Source organism: Oncorhynchus mykiss, chromosome 6, assembly GCF_057628025.1.
Source record: "Oncorhynchus mykiss isolate SJ-2025 chromosome 6, ASM5762802v1, whole genome shotgun sequence".
Taxonomy (NCBI): domain Eukaryota; kingdom Metazoa; phylum Chordata; class Actinopteri; order Salmoniformes; family Salmonidae; genus Oncorhynchus; species Oncorhynchus mykiss.
Genome location: NC_143027.1, coordinates 60,497,941 through 60,517,263, shown reverse-complemented (window position 1 = coordinate 60,517,263; position 19,323 = coordinate 60,497,941). Strand labels below are relative to the sequence as shown.

The following is a 19,323-nucleotide window of genomic DNA, read 5'->3' as shown; positions in this document are numbered from 1 at the left end:
TTGCTACAATACTCAGCTTGGCTTTCTGATTCCAAATGCTGCGCTCTTTGGCTAGCGTCCCCTAAGTGTCTCTGTTTAGCCCGTCGCTTACCACCATTTGCTGCTGTTCCTTAATTCATATAATTCCATTTTCGGAAATGTCAATAATGATGGCGGAAAAGAGACTACTTTTATCGATAGTCTCTTATTTTTCATCAGGAAGGTATCTTGCTGTGCAGCACGTTGGCATCTCACTTACCGTCCTCCACAAATGAAGTGGCTGTTTGTAATAATATAATCAACACAGTTTGTGTAGGCGAGGAAGGAGCTCTACTTGTTCCAGTCTTCGGTCTCCTACCTCGGGAGCAGTGGAGCAGCCCACCGGCAGCCAGGAGCACACTAACTTTGACAGTGAAGAATCCCCAGATGTAGCTATTTCCCTTTCCATTGATCATGTTGGATAGTATCTCATGACATGGCTTCTCCCTCTCCGTTAGCACACTGGAGAGCCATTAAAACTTGAGTGTTTTTCTTTCTTTCCCCCTCTTCCATTCTCCCCGCTTTGCAGATCAAAGTCGCTCCCCGCCATGAGAGAAACATGATCGACGGACCGCCACAGCTCAGCCCGGAGATAATAGCCGGCGTTCTCCATCCGTTTAGTTTGAAATATAATTAACGTTCTGCATTAAACGGTTTGGGCTCTTGGGCACAATGGTTGGAGTGGGACGAGGGGCGGCACGACATGTTGATTTATGGTGAAGATGTTTGGACAAGGGGAGGGCGGTTGACAAGGGCTTATGGCCCACAGCATTCTCCCGAAACCTTTTCAAGTCACAGTCAATTTATTCTGGCTTATTGATTTTTGTAACTGAATTCAATGGTTTGTCCCTCCCACTGTACGTCCCGACAGACAAAAGGATTACGTTAAGTCCAACACTATTAGCATAATGAATTGATCTATTTATTAAGTACATGATGAGAGAATGCATTAGTATTCATTTGTCGATTCAAATCATATCAGGAGAGGACTGATTCAATCAAACAGCTCAGGCCCAAAGTGAACATCTATGCTTGACTCAAACAAACCAGTCATAGCAGTGTTTCTATAACATAACTTTTGGTGGCGGTCTATGTAATTGAACTTGACCATGCATCTGAAGCCACAACCATGACCAATTGAGGCCAGTCTCTCTGACCTTACAGCTTGTCTCTGAGATGAATGACAGGTGTGTTGTGGTCACGGTGGTCTCAGCTTGCTAATGTTGTTTGGAAAGTCTTTGGTCTCCAGCTGTCTCTGAAGACAGACACAGACTTTGAGTATGGCTGGCAGCAGTGCTTTTGAAGTTGTAAATCGTCTCCTTCTGGGGAATCATGCACATCTTGCAGATCAGTAGGTGTGTTCTTTTCCTTTCGCTCGCCTCTCTCAGCTGCCAATCATGTCACGACGCACCAGCACTCATCAAACACCTACCATCCTCTCACTGTGGGAGGGAGGGAGATTTAGCTTGGATGTGGTTGGGTGGGTTTGCGTTTGTTTGCTTTCATAACATACTGACTACACCGGTCACGCCCATGTGCCATCGTGCGCATGTTGATTTTGTCCATCCACACCAGAAGCGATCATGACACGCAGGTTAAAATATTAAAACCAACTGTGAAACAACTATATTAATTTGAGCGAATATCAAACACACATGACATTCATTGACATTTAGCTGTCTTGCTATTGCTAGCTAATTTATCCTGGAAGACGAGCAATGGGTTGTTATTTTACCTGAAATGTATATGGTCCTTTTTTTGTTGTTGCTGCTAACATCTAGTTATCCCGTTCTGAGCCAATGCATTCTAACAGTATAATAAATACATTTTGTATATGCTGTTTAGGGTTTAATACCAGTAACCGGTATCTCAAGACTATCCCGACCAAGCACCTGCCATTTCCCGAAAATTCTAATGTTGTGGACCAATAATATGGCCTACCATTTTTATGCTGCACTAATGCAAAAATACAAACTATGCATGTGTGAATAGCTGCCCGAAACTGACATCAACTTTCGCTTCATTCATACATTAGACCAGTCATCACAACGCAAGCAGCCGACCATATTTCGCCTACTCAACTTAAAGTCCCCAATAGAAAATGGCCCTTACTTACATGACTTCTATAAATTGCAATGCTAGGCTACAGGTGACATCTCGACTCAGTTACTGAAGGCGATCTCCATCTCACATTCACAAATCCCCAAACTAGTTTAGTGGCACTGGTAGAGGATGAACATATAAACTGCAGCTACTCACTGTTAACAAAATTTCCGATACATTGTGTCCACAAGAACGCGCTCGAGGAAATAGACATTTGCAACATTTGTTATAGTAACATCATAGAACAATGCGAGTGCACGGGCTTGATGGGTCAGGTTTGCAGGACTTTGATCAACCGCGGCGCTATCCATGGTGCTGAATCTCGGCTACTAAGCCTATTTGTTTAGCCGGAGATGTTCTCTGTGACAGTCACTACAATAAGCAGGTTATCATATCATCAAGTAAAAACAGCCACAACCTTCCTAAATCCCACTGATAGCCAGATGCCAGGGGAGAGAAGAGGGCTAACAAGCTGGGTGACATCTTTCAGTCAAAGGTAAGCTGAAACGAATGTAATGTCCACTAAGCTGTAGGATAGTAACCTACGTTTAGGATACATCAACAAAGTAGTGTGGTGACTTTGACAACTTTGAGTTAATTAAATTGTGCCAATTACAACAAGAAACCATTTCGATTCTTGTCCATATTTCTCCATTTACAGTGGTAAAACCATGTTAGATTTTTGGGGACTGCTATTATGCTTTTAAATAGCATTTTCAGTTTGAAAAGCAATACCGGAATATTACCAGTGTGGTTGCAAACTTCCCAGGAAGGTAAATTTGTCGATTTTGGAGAAAATATTCAACACTAATGCTATTGCAAAAAATATATAATTTGCTTGTGTTTAGGAAGGTTTTAGGTAGGCCTACCATTAAAATACAAACAAAATAAAATTGTCATTTGTTTGTTACTGTAGGCTATATGTTAAACCACAAAACACCACAAGTGTTGTACACCATCACAAAGAAATGCATTATTATTTTCTTATAACAGTTCATAATTTTTTTTTTTTAATATAATTTAATTTCAAAAGAACAGTATCATAATTTTAAGTTGTATTATTTTACTTGTCTGTGCTCAGTATCCTATGCTGCCGCAAGTGCTTACATGTAGAACACATGGAATAGTGGCTGTAATATTCTACAAAAAAATCTATATTTTTAATTATAAACCAGGTCATTCGAGCCCTGAATGCTGATTGGCTGAAAGCCACGGGTATGACAAAAAAAATGACTTGTTTACTGTTCTAATTACCTTTTTGTAACTAGTTTGTAATGGCAGTAAGGCACCTCGGGGGTTGCGTCGTGTCTAAGAACAGCCCTTAGCTGTGGTATGCTGGCCATACACCACACCCCTTCAGGCCTTCCTTATTGCTGAATTATACAATGGCATTGTTGAATGCTGTTTTTCTGATTGGCTAGAAGGGCATTCTAGAGTGCATTATTTCTGTCATGACGTTGGCCTGAGTGGGGGAGGTTTATGACCCCTATAAATACCTTTCCCCGTTTTCCTCTCTCGACTCTACCAATGTGAATATTGAAAATCCCTTTGTTAACATAGAGAGTCTGGTGACATCAAAAGATGGGAAATGGAACCATATTTCGGTAATCCAACCAGTTGAAAATATGCTTTGGGACTTAATGAGTATGATGTCAGTTCGGTTGGCGTCTGAGACATGATTACTGATGATAGGATGACATAAACTGTATCTTGGAAAATCTACACATTGTAGTTATCAGATTCATATGGAATTGCTGTGCAATTTAAATGTTTAAATATGAAACTATTTTTGAAAAAATGAAATGTAATTTTTAGCTTTAGAAGAACAACACTCTGCTCACTCAGAGGCCCCAGTCCAAGTGAACAGACATGGGTTGTAAACTATGAAACACAGCCCTCTCTCCCAATCCTATCTAAGCTCCTTGACGAAAATGTAACTTTCTGTCCGAGGACGTTAGGGTGACGGTCCTACGTTAAAAGGGCTCAGATAACCTAACAAAATCGGCATCGAATTTCAACGTGAAAGTGACGGTCAACACGCCGAACGGATGAATTTCAACTATACCAGCCAGAATATAGCATGAGCTTAAAAGTATTTTTTTATTTTTTTAACTAGGCAAGTCAGTTAAGAACAAATTCTTATTTTCAATGACGGCCTAGGAACAGTGGGTTAACTGCCTGTTCAGGGGCAGAACAACAGATTTGTACCTTGTCAGCTTCGGTTACTAGTCCAATGCTCTTACCACTAGGCTACCCTGCCGCCCCATCACTCCTGTGTTCCAATGCCACGTTGTGTTAGCTAATCCAAGATTATAATTTTAAAAGATGAATTGATAATTAGAAAACCCTTTTGCAGTTATGTTAGCACAGCTGAAAACTGTTTTTCTGATTTAAAGAAGCAATTAAACTGGCCTTTTAGACTAGTTGAGTATCTGGAGCATCAGCAATTGTGGGTTCAATTACAGGCTCAAAATGTCCAGAAACAAAGAACTTTCTTCGGAAACTCATCAGTCTATTCTTGTTCTGAGAATTTAAGGCTATTCCATGTGAGAAATTGCCAAGAACCTGAAGATCTCATACAATGCTGTGTCCTACTCCCTTCACAGTACAGCGTAAACTGGCTCTAACCAGAAGAGAAAGAGGAGTGCAATTTGAGGCTGGTAACTCAAATGAACGTATCCTCTGCAGCAGAGGTAACTCTGGGTCTTCCATTCCTGTGGCGGTCCTCATAAGAGACATTTTCATCATAGTGCTTGATGGTTTTTGTGACTGCACTTGAAGAAACTTTCAAAGTTCTTTACATTTTCCATATTAATTGACCTTCATGTCTTATAGTAATGATGGACTGTTGTTTCTCTTTGCTTATTTGAGCTGTTCTTGCCATAATATGGACTTGGTCTTTTACCAAATAGGGCAATCTTCTGTATACCCCACCTACCTTGTCACAACACAACTGATTGGCTCAAACCCATTAAGAAGGAAAGAAATTACACATTCCAGGTGACTACCTCATGAAGCTGGTTGAGAGAATGCCAAAAGTATGCGAAGCTGTCATCAAGGCAAAGGGTGACTACTTTGAAAAATTAAATATAGTTTCATTGGTTTCACACTTTTTTGGTTACTACTTGATTCCATATGTGTTATTTTATGGTTTTGATGTCTTCACTATTATTCTACAAAGTAGAAAGTAGTAAAAAATTCAGAAAAACACTTGAATGAGTAGGTGTTCTAAAACTTTCGACCGTTAGTGTATTTTGCAACAGTCGCGCAACTTGGTAGTTGTGGTTTGCATTTAACTCCCCAGAGTTAGTTTGCATTATGCATGTTTCTTTTAATCGCCTCCTCAGATGTCCTCTTCCTGTCTTATTACTCCCTGGCAGCATCTGTCAGTGGCATCAAGGAGCAGGTAAATAGGCAGCCATTTTGAGGAATAGTGATTTCTTTTCAGCCCTCTCAATTGTGCACAGGGTTGAGAGTGTACAAGTATGCCACTTCTGTTTTTCAGTACATACTAGCCTTCGTGGCACCGGTTTATACACACTTGAGACGTAATCTCCTACTAATGAGAGCATTGTGTACTTTGTAGAGTTCATGTTTTAGTAAAGATGATGAAAGACCTGTGTTTTCTCTGAAGAGTTAGGATATTTCTAGAGCGTCTAGGGGGCTATTTTTACATATGATTGGTTCTACCCAGGCAGTCCGCCCACCCACTCTCTCATACAGTGAAAGCAAGTGCCCCGCTGGTTAACACTGTTTCACACAGTTTCTTGTGCAATGGTTTCCTTGCTTTATAATATAGCCCCCGCCAGGAGAAGAACATCACACCGCTTAGAACCGGAGGTGTGTGTTGCGGTCTTGGAGGGTATTTCTAGAAAGAGAAAGGAGGTCACTAATGAAAATGGCTTACCCTCATTGCTATCTAACTCGAGGGAGCGCTCACTGGCAGATGGGATAGCGAAAGAGATAGCAGACCACCTAAATCCATTAAGGAATGCTAATCATCATTAAAAGGGCAGCTTTATGATGTCAGGATATTTTATGTGATAGATGTGAGTTGTTTCAGTGAGGACGACCGTACACTCTTCAGGGCGGTGGAGTGTGTGTATGTGTAAAAGAAGTCACACTAACACAGCAGACATGATCATTTGGTGCTCCTCACACTGTAGGTCAATGGCAGTCTGGCACAAAGGGTAGGCATAATCCATTTAAACCCTGACACTTGCAGTCTGCTTAAGTACTAACACGATCAGCGATTTAAATTGGTTTTTAATTAGATATATCTTGCAATTGCTCTCACATCAAAGTAGCATACCCCGTTCTTGTCAGTGGGGCTATCAGTAAAGCTAACCCAGACTCCACTTTTCCTGTGACCAGGTCAACATGTCTCTACCCCGCTTCTGTCTGACTGCCCTGCTTGTTATCCAATTAGTGTGCCCACCCTAATTTGGCTTGTCAAAACAATGCAAATGGGGAAGGGAATCAAAGTCACAGCACATTGGTTTACTGCTTCTCCTCATGGTGTGTGTGCATGGAGACTTAGACAATATGAAAAATCTATAATTGTTGTTTGTGATTCTGATTTACCAAACCCATACTGTTATAGCATGTAAACACCAAATCCACCCGTCAGTTACATCCAAACACACTGACCTTCCATTCCACTAGTACTATATCCACACACACACACACACACACACACACACACACACACTGACCTTCCATTCCACTAGTAATATATCCACACACACACTGACCTTCCATTCCACTAGTACTATATCCACACACACACTGACCTTCCATTCCACTAGTACTATATCCACACACACACACACACACACACACACACACACACACACTGACCTTCCATTCCACTAGTACTATATCCACACACACACACACACACACACACTGACCTTCCATTCCACTAGTACTATATCCATACACACACACACACACTGACCTTCCATTCCACTAGTACTATACACACACACACACACACACACACACACACACACACACACACCTTCCATTCCACTTGTACTATATCCACACACACACACACACTGACCTTCCATTCCACTAGTACTATATCCACACACACACTGACCTTCCATTCCACTTGTACTATATCCACACACACACACACACACTGACCTTCCATTCCACTAGTACTATATCCACGCGCACACACTGACCTTCCATTACACTAGTACTATATCCACACACACACTGACCCTCCATTCCACTAGTACTATATCCCCACACACACACACACACACACTGACCTTCCATTCCACTAGTACTATATCCACACACACACACACACACACTGATTTTCTATTCCATTAGTACTATACACACACACACTGACCTTCCATTCCACTAGTACTATACACACACACACACACACACACACACACACACACACACACACACTGGCCTTCCATTCCACTAGTACTATATCCACACACACACTGATCTTCCATTCCACTAGTACTATATCCACACACACACACACACACACACACACACACACACACACTGACCTTCCATTCCACTAGTACTATATCCACACACACACACACACACACACACTAACCTTCCATTCCACTAGTACTATATCCAAACACACACACACACACACACACACACACACACACACACACACACACACACACACACACACACACACACACACTAACCTTCCATTCCACTAGTACTATATCCACACACACTGAGCCGTGGCTCTTTGTGGTGTTCTATCTGTATCCACCCCGACTGAGTTGTCAACCGCAAGCCATGGTGTTGCTAGGCAATGCCATTAAATCACATACGTGGGTAGCAAGACTAGGAAAGCAAGTTAGGCTTAGCCACAACCTGCTAATACCTCTGTAAAATATATACATTTTACATGTCATTTATGTTATCATGGACCTATAATCCCTGAGTCCTGTGAACAGAAGTGTGTTATTGTGACACTGACAGCACCGTAGGTTCTCCTGAACTGACCTTGGAAAGAGAGGAGGGTTGTCTGTCTGAGCCAGTGGGGGAGAGGTTATGAATGTTGATTTGGTTTTAAGTTCACGGAAAGAGGTGGAAATGTAATGTTGACCTTGTCATAGACACTTGCTTTCCTTGAAAGAGGTTGCGCGCGTATGTTGACATGTGTAATGTTGTGCCCCTGACCTGGTCGAATGACAGGGCTGGTCTCTTCTCAGTAGACCAGCACTCTGACCATCATATGCGGTCTATGATTCTGACAGATAATGCCCTTATGCCCTTTGGTCGACTGAAAGGTGGTTTTGATGCATATGTCAGAGAGAGAATGTGTGTGCACAACTCTCATCCCAACAACACTAGCATGACCCTTTCACGTTTTGTAATCTTATTCCTTTACTGTAGATTTTAGGATATAGGCATACTCAGAAAACGGCATGCTCTCAAACAAAGAGTCTGTATGTGGTTAGTGGTGTATTTAAATGGGTCAGTGTCCTTTTAGATGAATAATCACAGGCTGGAGATCAGAGGGCACAGTGCTCAGGGAGTAGCAGGGAGAGGACCAGGAGGAGGAGGAGGCTGAAGGTTGGCCAGGGTAGGAGACGGCACTAGGCAGACGGGCACTGAATATGTTATGGTGGAATGGGTAAGGACTGAATAGTATGTCATTCTAAGGGCTTGTCTTCTCTGTACCTCTCTGTCTCACTCACTGACATTATATCTGTGTCTCTCATGTCTCTCTCGTGTCTCTCTCTCTCGTGTGTCTCTCTCTCTCTCTCTCTCTCGTGTCTCTCTCTCCCTCTCTCTATCTCAAGCAGCCTTAGGGGGAGGGATGGACAGACAGGAAGGAACTGAAGCCTCCTCATCACTTTGCTTTTGTTTCAGTAGTGTTTGTCAGGGGTGATGGGAGTAGGGAGGACAAGAGAGAGGCACACATGATAATTACAATACGGAGAAGTGCCTCTTTATCAGAAGCCGTTTTTGTGAGTGCCTGAGGGTGTAACAGCTTTTTTCTGTCATTTTCAGCCTCTATGGATCACCCAGCTCCCTCTAAAACTACACCCTCCTGCCTATATCTCTTGTTCTCTCTCTCTGTGTCTCTCTCTTTCTGTTTCCCCCTCTTTCTCTCACACACACATTCATTGACAGAAGTAGTTGGTCTTGCTGAGTTTCAATGACCAGTGAGTTCTCTTCCTCAGATGGGGTGAACTACTGTTTGGGCTGTTAAACCCGCCCCTGGGATGGGTGTCCTCTCCCGACAGGCTTTGCTAGCTGGTGGATGGAGAAGAGGAGGAGGAGGAGGAGGAGAGTGAGATCAGGCAACAGGCACCCTGTCAGTTTGGCCTCTGAGGGTCCACAGTGGCCAATTAGTGAGGAGCCTGAGAGTGCTTTGGCTTGGCAGGTCCCCGGTCAGGACTCACACCTGCATTATAGGGGACGGGGCTCTGTGTCTGATATAACAGGCCCAGTGCTGAGCCCTTTAGCTCACATAGATGCACACACAGTCGAAGAGTTACACATCTGTCTAAAACCTGTTACCTTATCGCCTATCTGTTTACTTTTGCTAATGAGAGTGGATCTGAGACGTCTTTAATATGGATTCTGTGCATTTCAGTGATTTGTCTGGATCTTTCCGCGTCCACAGCTACAGGGTGCTGATGACAGCTACAGGGTGCTGATGACAGCTACAGGGTGCTGATGACAGCTAAAATGCGTCTTCCCTCGGTGAAACACTGCTGTGCTGAGTGGGGGAGTGGGTATTTGATGTTCAGGCTTTCTATTACTCCGAGGGTCTGTCTACAGTCTCCAGTTGTGTCCTGTGCGATTTCACTCTTCAGTGTCAGTCTCATTGCAGAAGTAGGCTCTTTGCTGAGAGGGTAGTTATTGCCTTGATTGGCCAATTCCACGCCAGCGTAGGCGGAAAACATTTTTGGGGATAAGTACTTTTGAGATATTAATATTCATCGTTTTAATGTTGAATAAATTAATGTGAAAATGTGTATTTCAGAATCTAGACATACCCCATATTATGAGGAGTACAATGTCACCAAGATGTCTGTATCATGTACGGTTCACAGATCATAGGGTCTTACAGGAGGCATGTACATGTCTAAAAATGACCTAAAATGGCCGCTTTTATGTTTTTTTTTCTCACAAATGGTTTGGGATACAAATGTAAAAAGCACGTCAAACGTCCTTCCTCCCAATGACGTTTCTATGTGAAAATTGCCAGAACAAACTGAGAACAAAATGATTCATTGGGAGGAAGGATGTTTGGAATCGCCCAAACCCCACACTGGGGCCCACCCTGGGTGCACGTTTTGGTTTTAGCACTACACAGCTGATTCAGTAACAAACTCATCATCAAGCATTGGTTATTTGAATCAGCTGTGTTGTGCTAGGGCAAAAACCAAAACGTACAGTGCATTCGGAAAGTATTCAGAACCTTTGACTTTTTCCACATTTTGTTACATTACAAACTTATTCTAAAATGGAATGAATCGTTTTTCCCCCCCATCATCAATCTACACACAATACCCCATTTAAATTTTATTTTATTTAACCTGGCAAGTCAGTTGAGAACAAATTCTTATTTACAATGACGGCCTAGGAACAGTGTTAACTGCCTTGTTCAGGGGCAGAACAACAGATTTTTACCTTTTCAGCTCGGGGATTCGATCTACTGCCTTGAGTCTTCTTGGGTATGACGCTACAAGCTTGGCACCTATATTTGGGGAGTTTCTCACATTCTTCTCTGCAGATCCTCTCAAGCTCTGTCAGGTTGGACAGGGACGTCGCTGCACAGCTATTTTCCACTCAAGGACATTCAGAGACTTGTACCAAAGCCACTCCTGCGTTGTCTTGGCTGTGTGCTTAGGTTCGTTGTCCTGTTGGAAGGGGAAGCTCTCCCCCAGTCTGAGGTCCTGATCTCTCTGAAGCAGATTTTTGTCAAGGATCTCTCTGTACTTTGCTCCGTTCATCTTTCCCTCGACCTTAACTAGTAACCCAGTCCCTGCAGCTGAAAAACATCCCCACAGCATGATGCTGCCACCACCATGCTTCACCGTAGGGATGGTGGCAAGTTTCCTCCAAACGAGACGCTTGTTATTCAAGACAAAAAATTCAACCTTGGTTTCATCAGACCAGAGAATCTTGTTTCTCATGGTCTGAGAGCCCTTTTAGGTACCTTTTGGCAAACTCCAAGCGGACTGTCATGTGCCTTTTACTGAGGAAGGACTTCCATCTGGCCACTCTACCGTAAAGGCTTGATTGGTAGAGTGCTGCAGAGATGGTTGTTCTTCTGGAAGGTTCTCCCATCTCCACAGAGGAACTCTGGAGCTCCGTAAGAGTGACCATTGGGTTCTTGGTCACCTCCCTGACCAAGGCCCTTCTCACCTCCTCTGACCAAGGCTCAGTTTGACCGGGCGGCCAGCTCTAGGAAGAGTCTTTGTGGTTCCAAACTTCTTCCATTTAAGAATGATGGAGGCCACTATTCTTAGGGACCTTCAATGCTGCAGAAATGTTTTGTTACCCTTCCCCAGATCTGTGCCTCGACACAATCCTGTCTCGGAGCTCTACGGACAATTCCTTCGACCTCATGGCTTGGTTTTTGCTCTGACATGCACTGTTAACTGTGGGACCTTTATATAGATAGGTGTGTGCCTTTCCAAATCATGTCCAATCGATTTGAATTTACCACAGGTGGCCTCCAAGTTGTAGAAACATCTCAAGGATGAGTAATGAGAACAGGATGCACCTGAACTCAATTTCAAGTCTCATAACAAAGGGTCTGAATACTTATTTAAATATTGTATTTCAGTTTTACATTTTTTATCTTAACCTGTTTTCGCGTTGTCGTTATGGGGTATTGTGGATTGATTGTGGATTTACGTATTTTTAAGAATATGTTATGTAACAAAATGTGGAAAAAGGGAAATAAAACTTTCAGAATGCACTGTACACCCAGGGTAGGACCGAGTTTGGGAAACCCTGGTCTATAGTATGTAATACTGTTGAATTTCTGTCGTCGTAAGTCATTGTGGAGGGTTGAAAAGTACATTCAATTTGATGGAGCTCGTACAGGTGTGACTGCAGTTGAATTATTCTGCTGCAGTAAATCATTTAACTTGGTGGAGAGCAAGACGTGTGTACTGCATCTCTGTCTGTTTATCTCTCTCTGTGTGAGCTTTGGTGTGAGCACTTCTCTCTCTCTCTGTGTGTGTGTGTGTGTGTGTGTGTGAGCTTTTGGAGCTGACTCGTTGGGTGTGATCACGTGTTCTGCTCTCAACTATTGCCATTTGTCAGTGATGCTAGCACCTCTCCTGACCTTGTGCTCATCACAGCCCTCACATCCCCTGTTGAGCGAGACAGGCTTTTCAGAAGACAAAAAGGCAGAGAGAGAGAGAGAGAACACACCCATAGCGGTGAATAACAATGGGTGCTATCTCTAAGGTTCAGCCTGAAAGTCTTAAATGTCAGCATCACTCTTGTGTTGCAACACGTTCTACGGCAATCGTTAGCTGCACAGAGGAGATCGATAAACACAGGCATCAGTTCGATTGAGATGTGGGGCTGATTATGGGGCGGACGCCCAATCAAAGACAGAATATTAGTACTTTCATCCAGTTGAGAATAGATATTACTGATTGAGTGTCCTTCCAGGGAAATCTCTTTCTGACAGAGGGGTGATTGTATTTACCCAGGAGGCAGTTCTAGGACTTAGTTTGGGCTTGATGTTGTTGACCACTTCAAGCTAGAAGGAATCCTTATCTCCAACAGGCCTGTAGATGGACAAGACACTGTGTGTGTATTTAGTGAGCTGTGGAATGAGGTTTGTCCACAGGAGTGTGTGTTGCAACACTCCTCTCTGCAGGTCTGTGTGCCCACCCCTGGAGGCTGGCCACTGGGGGCATTCACTCAGACTGGCATCCACAGGGGAGAATTGCAGACCATTGTCTGCCTATCCAATTTTGGAATAAGGACAAAAAATATCCTTTGTTTGTTAGGCTTTTACAGCCAAAAGAGCCTCAACCACATTTCTAATCCTGTCTCAGGTGTGAAATTCTGTTGAGCTGCACACTACATAGTTCATTCAGATGTACATCGAACTGTTCATTTGAATGAAGGCTCTGATGTGCCAAATTCATAAGGGCATGTGGTAGCGCTCCAGAGTGGCATTAGTTCGACTTAGTCATGCCACACATTGTGGTTGGCACTTAGGACCAATTTGTGACTTCAATCTGTGTCCAGACAGGGCCTTGTGTTGCCCAGACTTCCTTAGTAAACATCTAATGTTAATACAAAGTTCTGGATGGTTATTCTAACAACTAAAGGCTCGTGGTGTGTGTTGGATCCGGCCATGCGGCAGGAGAGGAAAATGCCAAGGTCTGTATTAACATGACCAGAAAAGTCAAAGACAAACGTTCCCTACATGTGTCATTTCACCTGTCCTTCCAATCCCTTACAAAGTGCCAGTGCGGCATGATGCCTGTCCTCAAATTGTCTTCGCGTGATTTCATCCAGCCGCCTGGAACACTATCCACCAGATCAAGTTTTAATTGAACCCTGGTAGACGAAGGCTCCGTACTGGAAGTACAGCAGGTTGTTATTTCAACACCTTAGTATCAAATGTCCTCCCAGTTAGACATAAGCTGGGCTTTTTTGTTCTGTTAAAATGAATATGCAGACGTGTGTCCTGGTGGGAGAAGAGAGGGACGGAGAATATAGGGAATGTGTGAGTTTGTCCTCTGGCTTCATAATGTGCATCGACATGCTTTTGTGTGTGTGTTGGAGTTGGAGACTGTCTCCATTTCCTAGTTTGTTTATCTCTCTCCATCTTGCTAGGCGATGTGGTGAGCATACCGATGGAACCTTGTTGCAGTGTGACATTTCTCAGTCTTTCGGCGACACACAAAGATGGAAACACATTCTCACTCATACCTTGTCTCTCTCTCTCTCACACACACACACACACACACACACACACACACACACACAAGCCGTCCTCAAGGGTGAGAGTTTCTATCAGCCTCATAGCCGCCGGTTCTCTCCACCACAACGCTCCCTCCAGTGCTCAAGACGGCTGCAGTCAGAAAAGAGAGAGAGAATGGAATGAAAGGACAGGTGGAAAAAGAGAACATTTTCATGCTGATTCTATTTTTAGACTTGCTCCGCTTCGACACTCAGGATAAGATCTAAAGACGTATACACGGGCAACCGTCTCGACAGAAATGAGTACAGGAAGAAAGAAAGACAAGAAAAAAACACCTCAAACAAATGTTGGAAAATGGAGTGGAAATGAAAGCTTTGCAGCCCAACTTTTCCATTTCCCTGTTCAATACAGTCTGGAGTTCTAACCCTCCCCCCATTCAAATGGATTGAAACAAGTCGTGTGTTTCTTTCTCCGTTGTGGACACGGCTACTAATTGCCTATTAGCTGAGTATTTTCTGCACAGGTCTCTGTTGTATCGTTGCTCCCTTTCACTAGTCCAGGGGTGTCAAACGTACGGCCCAATTCGGTCCGCGGGTGGTTTGAGTAAAACATTTCATTAAGAAATAAAATACAATATGTATGTATATTTTTTAAATCAATATACTTTAAAATAACTAAACCCAAATGGAAACTGTATAGTTATGAAAATGGACCTACATTTATACAGTTTCTTGACTGTGTCTAGCTTGCTAAAGATCATCAAAATGAAAGTTAGACAGCCGGGGAGTATCAAAACTCCCAAAAGGAGGGATAGAGGACTATTTCTAGCAGATTTTTATGTAGCGCAAATATAACAATTTTCGGTGTGGCCCTCCAGACCTCGGTGAAGACCGAATGCAGCCCCGCGGGCAAAGAGTGTTTGACAACCCTGCTCTTGTCAATTTTCAGCTATGTTTTAATTATGTTGTAGCATCTTTCGACAAGTACCTACCTCTGTTGTTTTGTCCGTCCTTTTCTGTGTTCCTGTCTGTGTGTGTGTGTGTGTGTGTGTACACAGTATCCATCGATTAACGCAGGACGTGTTTGTACAGTCCCTAACAGCATCTCCCCCTCTCTCCTCTGTGTTGTAGTGGTCAGCAGGCCTTCCTCCTGGAGAATGTTCCGTGTGACAACGCCAGCTGTAAGGATGTGGGCCGCATGTTCCGTGTCCACTGGGACCAGTCTGACCTGGGGGCCATCCCCGGGGCTGCCATTGCAACCTTCTTCGACATCTATGAGGATGTGAGTACATCCCCCTATCTCTCTCTCTCCCTCTCCCTCTCGCTTCCCCCTGCCACCTTATTTGACATCTATGAGGATGTGAGTACATCCCCCTATCTCTCTCTCTCTCTCCCTCTCTCTCTCCCTCTCGCTCTCGCCTGCCACCTTATTTGACATCTGTGAGGATGTGAGCACATCCCCCTATCCCATTCTATTCCTCTCAACCTCTCATCCTCTCTCTCTCTCTCTCTCTCTCGCTTTCTTTCTCTCTAATTAGCCCAGGCTCCTGTCTTTATGCCTTGACACTGTAACACAAGCAAGGGCTCTGCTCATTTAAAGGAAGACCACTGGTGACCTCAGGGTCTCGCGTCTCATCATTAACCAATTAACCAGCAGCAGAGTTGTTACTACACCAGCTGTGACTGGGAGACTGGCAGACTGGCCGCTCTCAATGACTTTAGTATTGCCATTTTTTCACTCTGTCTTGTAGTCTAGATCCCACCAGAAGCTGTGTTTACTGCTGTGGATAGGTCAGGTTAGGTCACCCTGACCTTCATCCAAGTTTGTCATGTAGTCTCATTTATATCATTGCAGAGTAGGGTTTAGTGGGATTTTGTTTCAATTTGTATGACAACCCCCACAAATTCCAAGTTTAAAATGGCACAGAAATCCATTGGCAGTGTTTTCATTATGTCTGCAAGAATTGGCTCTTTTCAATGTGTCTTCCAGTATGGTTAGTCTTGTTAATTGTCCTGTTTGTGGGTGGCTCTGGATCCTCTTTTGTCAACAGTCTCCCTGAGAGGCTTCAGCGGCGGTAGCTACATGAGGCTGGAAATGGCGCGCTCATGGGGCGCTCTCTCCCACGCTGGCCAGCAGATTACGGCAGCATCTCTCTTTCCTAATCCCACTCTGGGCCGACGGAAGGGTGTGCCAAGATGAGCTTGTCACTGCAGGGCACAACTAGCGCAGGATGCCAGCCCAGCCCTGGCACAGTGAAGCGACAGGGCCTGACAGACAGAGCACGGTCATTGTCCCCTTAGGAGCCCAATCAGCTCACAGCACAGCTCCCCTCTGAGATGAGATGTGTGCGGTCGAGAGGTGTAGATAAGACGGGTTGGGCCCATCAGCTCTTCAGGAGATTTGGAGAGTGGGATCTGCTGTATCTCAAATCTGGTTGTTTTCTTTAAATCTTTAAACAGACACGTAGCTTTCATCCTGACCAAGATTCACCATCTGGGACAGCTTACGTCTTATTTAGTCAAAGTTTTCCTCCACTCCTCCCTCCCCATCCTTCTCCCTGAGAGCTGTGTCTCGCTCTGACTTAACCCATCACCGCCTGCCTCCCGGCATCCCTCTCTTTCATTACCGCATCCAAGACGGCCTTGCCTGCTTAGAGTTTACATAATCAATGTGTTTGTTTTGGCTGTGTGATTTATTTATGATATGTATTTTAGTGCGATATGCCCCATCTCCTCGTTTCCGTGGAGGGAGTAGTTATCCATCTCTATATCTATATTCCACTCCTGTCTCTGGGAGTTGGCTCATTTTCTCTGTAATTCCCTGACAAAGAGTGTGAGAGGAGTGCAGATAACTGCTGTAATGGAGGATCTGTTCTCTGTCCATAACGGGGATGAAGTGGTACATCAGAAGAGACCGTCAAAGGAATCTTTGCCTCCATTTCCTTTTTGTCCGTCGTGTATTACCATTTTCTCATTTGCAGGGAATATTGGATATGATCGTGCTCAGCAAAGAAGAGGGGAAAGAGGGCTTCATCATCCACGCTTTGAAGAACAACTTTGAAGCCGACGCGTACTTCGTCAAAGTGATTGGTGAGTCGGAACTTCTCACCTTCGTGTGTGTGTGTGTGTGTGTGTGTGTGTGTGAACATCCACGTTTGTATGCGTGCTTTGTATTCCTTTTCTGTGGACACGCCTTTTGTTTCTCTCCAGTTCTGTTTAGACTCTCCAGTTCTGTTTGAGAACTGTTTGAAAACTTTTCATGTAGATCTCCCCTTTTCATCACCGCATAATCGTATGCCCTCCTCTCAGCATTAGGCCGAAGAAGAGCACATGAGGTTTTTATATCGGACTGTTTTCAGGATATCACATCCTCATTCCCTGAGACAAGAGTCGGCAGCGGTGTATATGCTCTGATGACTGCAGGCTACATCCCTATTAGTTTGCGTTAGACAACTGCACACGCATCAATACAAACACGAATGACTGCAGGGCATGCATCTCCCAGCATCCTTTGGGTGTTTTAACTGAACTCCTTACCTCATCCCTCTGTGTGGTTCCCCTCCCCAGCCTAAAAGAAAGAGTAGCAGTGTGGCTGCAGTGATGGCTGACATTTGGGAAGCTGACATTTTTAAAAAACGGAAAGTGTCCACTAAAAAGCTACTTTCATGCCATTTAATCCTGTCTGCTGGGTTTTAATTAAAGGAGAAGCAGTTATTCCCTTCTCCTTCATTCTCTCGTCCCATCTCTCCCTCACAGCCCCACTGGTGGGCTGCTTTAGTTTGTGAGCTATGACTGCTCCTCTGCCTATAACGTCAGGCCCAGATACTGAGACACTGCCATATTTGCCCACATACACCAACTTTTGCATATACACTCCCTCGTCTCACACGACTGACCCCAGTACGATTTGTCCTCTTCTCTTTTCTGAGCCGTTGGTTGTTTCTCTTCAGTAAAGCACTGGTAGATCAGCAGTGTGCTGAAGTCGTCAAGTGGCCGGAGATGGAGCAAGCACTCTGGTAATTAACTACGAATGGTAAACTGCTGCCTGTGCCCTCTTGCTCCTGCTGTGGCGTACAGTACGCGTCAAGTAGCACACTGAGTAGGGCGTGCTCGCGCGCCTCTGACGGCGCACGCCGGGAACCCAGAGAAACCAAGTCTGTCCTCCTATTGCTCTAACATATTCCTCCCATCTGCAAGAGCGCTCGGAGCAGCGTGGACATCCTCCCTTTTACAAACCAGTTTTGGTGTCACACAATAACCCACTGGTGGGCTTGCAGAGCAAACTCTGCTGTCTCGCAGTTCACCTGTGACTGTTTGAAACACGAGCCGCGTCTTCCAGCCCTCAGACGGAAGAAAGCCTGTGAACGTAGTAATGGGGGAGATGTTTGGAAGGATTATAGGTAGATAAACTGTCTGTGTGCAGTGAAAAGATGGGCTGGGGTTCACTCACACTCTGACTGTGTTGTTGTGGTGATCAGAGGGATGGTGTCAGGGGGTTAGAAAGGGAGGGAATGGGAACAGATGAGGTTGGGATTGATTGACTTGTCAGTGTTGGACATTGAAGAAGGTGGGCATTGATGGAGGAAGAGCAGGTGATTCATCTGGCCCTAATGGAAGTACAGTAAGGACAACAGTCTCTGGGGTTCTATCAACATGCAATCAATAATGGATGGGGTGTTGCTGCCAAGTCCATAGGGTGACTTTTGACAAGGCTCAGACTCGAGCAACCCCACCCTCCTCTCCTTGTTGGTGTGTTGTACGTCAGGTGGTGACAGGAGCTGTTTTCCGCCGGCTTCAGATCCCCTGAGCTCTTATCGAGCGGCCTCACTATGGTATTGACTTTAAGTCTGGGTCACTCACAGGATGAAATTATAAGATAAAGGCCCACGGTGGGACCCAGAGACACAGCTAATTGCTGCATTCAGCGCCCAGCCTAGACCCAGCATTGATCTTTTTAAACTCATCTTCAAACTGCACCCGCCTCTGGTTCCTGAGGCTCCGGTGCTATTATGGTTAACGTGCCGGCGCTCGGTAGCTCGCTGAGTCAGACTGATATGCTTTTGTCTCCATTGCACCAATGGCACTCTTTTATTTACCTATAACAGGGTATATATATATATATATATATATATATATATATATTTACATTTTTTTACCCTTTTTCTCTCCAATTTCAATCTAGTCTCATCGCTGCAACTCCCCAAAGGGCTCGGCAGGCGAAGGTCGGGTCATGCGTCTTCCCGAAACATGACCCGCTAAACCACGCTTCTTAAC

At 44.4% G+C, this 19,323-nt stretch overlaps 1 protein-coding gene across 2 annotated transcripts in view; it reads left to right on the top strand.

Moving 5' to 3' along the window:
* LOC110526271 (T-cell immunomodulatory protein) overlaps positions 1-19,323 on the top strand; it is a 111,824-nt gene that overhangs the window by 57,947 nt on the left and 34,554 nt on the right. For both annotated transcript variants that reach the window (XM_021607083.3, XM_090238440.1), the window contains exons 11-12: positions 15,181-15,331; positions 17,031-17,139. In XM_021607083.3, the coding sequence (XP_021462758.2) occupies positions 15,181-15,331; positions 17,031-17,139 (260 nt within the window). The remainder of the gene's footprint in view (positions 1-15,180; positions 15,332-17,030; positions 17,140-19,323) is intronic.